Below are 2,976 nucleotides of genomic sequence, written 5' to 3'. Positions count from 1 at the left end.
TGCACAATTGAAAGAACTACACCAAATTCATTCCTATCTACGAAAATACTTGATGACAAATGCATGAAATGAATACTATTATAATAATTATGCAGGCATGTTTTTTAATCACAGCTTCATGCATCTGTGTATTGTGAAAAATTTCAGAAACAATTAACACTGCATAATATGTTATAGTATTATACTGTTCATTATTGTAAAGGAGCAGAAGGAAATTGCTATAAATTTACTAAAGTAGTTACAGATCTATATCAATTCTATTGGTCGTTATTTACTCATTAGAAATTATGTATTAGATAATTGAATTAGTGAACAAAAACTAATTACAAATGACTTGTTACACGTTGAAGTTTTTGTACGTATTGCAATTGATGAATAGTAATATTTTTAAATGGTAGAAGCAAATGTTGCGTAATATAATATTAGAATTTGTTTTTAAATTCTTTTTTAAAATCTGGTTAATATATTGAAATCATACTAATTAAAAATATAAGAAATGGAACTAACGCAAATACAAGACATACATTTATATATGCAAAATTAATACATTTGTGCCTAGATTAACGTTGATTTGTTATAAATATATAGAAATTTAGAGAAAAATAATGATGAAAAAATAAGAATTGATTGATTGATAAGAACTAAGTACATTCCTTGATGAATAAATAAGATAAAACATAAGTAAACTGAAAATATAACATAGGCAAGTAACTTGATGAACCATTTGTTTCAAATAGTAACAGAAAATTCCTTTAGTGTAGAATATGAGGAAACTTTCATGGCATGGTTCAATAAGTGACTTAATAAAAAACTGATTTAATATGAACATAGTTGCTACTAAAGAAATTGCATCTTATACTAAGCCACATAATTCAAATTTTTAAGACCTCAGCAAACATAATAGTCTCATCTAAAGAGGACACTTTGAATCTTAATATGCTTCCATGACGAAGAAGGTTGCAATTTGCAAAAGCTCTCCAACCCTTGTTATTAATTGCCTTATAGAAACCATTCGAAAGAGTCCATCGCAGTCCCATGTGGTATGAAAAACCCCCTTCTTGAACCACATGAACGTAATCATATCTTGAGGGGAATGCATGGAGTACAAAATCAGGATGAAAAAATTCGTGAAGAAATTGACAATGAGAAATATTAAATAAATTATACTAATGTAAATAATAAATTATAGAAATAACAAAATAAATTAGAACAACATAAATATTAATAATAAGCAACAAAAATTGTAGGAAAAAATTTAATTGTAATTACCAGTGAGCCGTATTCAATCTCATGGTTGGTTACAAAGCATATGTAGGCAGTGACGGACCCAGAAAATTTATGTTGGGGGGCAAAAATAATACACATTACTATCAAAAGATATATTAATTTAAATTTAAAAATATAAAAATGCACATTAATTATTCAAATAAAAAAATAAAAAATTACATTAGCCGCTAACTTTCTTCGCTTCAAATCTTGAAGGTACTTCTCTTCTTGTTTTCATATTTTGAAAATGTTGAATAATTGTTTCATTATCAACTTGATTGAATGTCTCTCTTTCTATATATGTAACCAAACAATCATTCAACCACTCATCTCCCATTCGATTACGAAGTCGACTCTTTATGATATTCATAGCAGAAAATGTTCTCTCAACTGATGCCATTGCCACAGGTAGAATCAAAGCTAATTTCAATAGAAGAAACACCAATGGATAAACAACATGCTTTTTTGTCTCAACTAACTTTTGAGATAGTCCACTGATTCTATTTATATTTGAGAATTGATCATCAAGACACATATCCAATATAAAGTTCTCAAGTTGACTATCAAGTGCCAAAAGTTGAGTAGAAGAGAATTCATGTGGATAAAATTCAGCTAAACGAAGCAACTTCTCCTTATCAAATGCAAAAAACGAGTCACTTGGATTCAAACAAGCTATATAAAGAAGTAGCTCGGTATTTACCTCTGTAAAACGATTGTTGAGCTCTTGAAGTTGTCTATCAACCACTTGATAAAATAATTCAACTTGAAAATGATGCAAGTTTGAGACCTTTTGGATTTTGCGCCTTGCTCTTCCTTGTGTTACAAATATGTCATTCATATTTGGAACAAGAATATTGTGACTATCACAAAATAGTGAAACTTCATTGAGCAAATAGGACCAACTATCATCTCTTATACTTTGCAATCGTTGCTTGGACACTTTAACCAATGTCATAGCATTTATAATGTCTTGATCACTTCTTTGTAGAGTTTGAGACAACTCATTAGTAACTCCTAATATACTTTTCATCAAATGTAAATTGAATACAAATTCAAAAGATTGAGTATGATTCAATAATTGACATGCTTCAGCTCTTTGTTCAGGATTATTTCCATCTTCCTCAATCACTTCAAGAACTTCTACCATGGAAGAAAAAATAGAAATCAAGCTAAGTATTGTACCATAATGTGAGCCCCATCGAGTATCACCTGCCCTTTTCAATGTTGTTTCTTGATTTAAGCCACGCCCACTAGAAACATCTCCGTTTTGTAATGCAACAATTGTCTTTTGCATTTGACTTTCACGAAGCATGTCTTTACGTTTACAAGAAGCTCCAACAATATTGCACAAACTAGCAAGCAAATTAAAAAGTAGTACAATTTGTAACACCCTAATATTCAAATCCTTATGCTCGAGTCATAAGTCAATGATATTACGGTGGTACGACTCTCAGGTGGATTTTTAATAAATAAATATAGGTAATTTCGAAAGGAGTATTAATCGAGAAGCCTGAAAAGAGTAGAAATAAAATCGCGAAGACGTATCTCTCACGTTTCGACAACAAAAGATAAACCGTGAAGCCGAAAATAATATACGGACAAGGCGTAGAGGAGATTAAGAGATAGATAACAGATAGATATATATAACATAAGTAAGTAGCTACTAGTCGCGACCCGCGAAGTTTAGGTCGGCTAGAGTACATTATGAAA

At 30.3% G+C, this 2,976-nt stretch overlaps 1 protein-coding gene across 1 annotated transcript; it reads right to left on the bottom strand.

Annotated features, from left to right (window-relative positions):
* Positions 1 to 1,447: 1,447 nt before the first annotated feature.
* LOC112748284 (uncharacterized) lies at positions 1,448 to 2,578 on the bottom strand. The gene has a single exon (XM_025796503.2). The coding sequence runs from the start codon at positions 2,576 to 2,578 to the stop codon at positions 1,448 to 1,450; it is 1,131 nt and encodes a 376-aa protein (XP_025652288.2).
* Between the last annotated feature and the right edge of the window lie 398 nt (positions 2,579 to 2,976).

The sequence above is a fragment of the Arachis hypogaea genome, chromosome 15, assembly GCF_003086295.3.
Source record: "Arachis hypogaea cultivar Tifrunner chromosome 15, arahy.Tifrunner.gnm2.J5K5, whole genome shotgun sequence".
Taxonomy (NCBI): domain Eukaryota; kingdom Viridiplantae; phylum Streptophyta; class Magnoliopsida; order Fabales; family Fabaceae; genus Arachis; species Arachis hypogaea.
The sequence above is the reverse complement of the archived record's forward strand: the minus strand, read 5'-3'. Positions and strand labels throughout refer to the sequence as shown.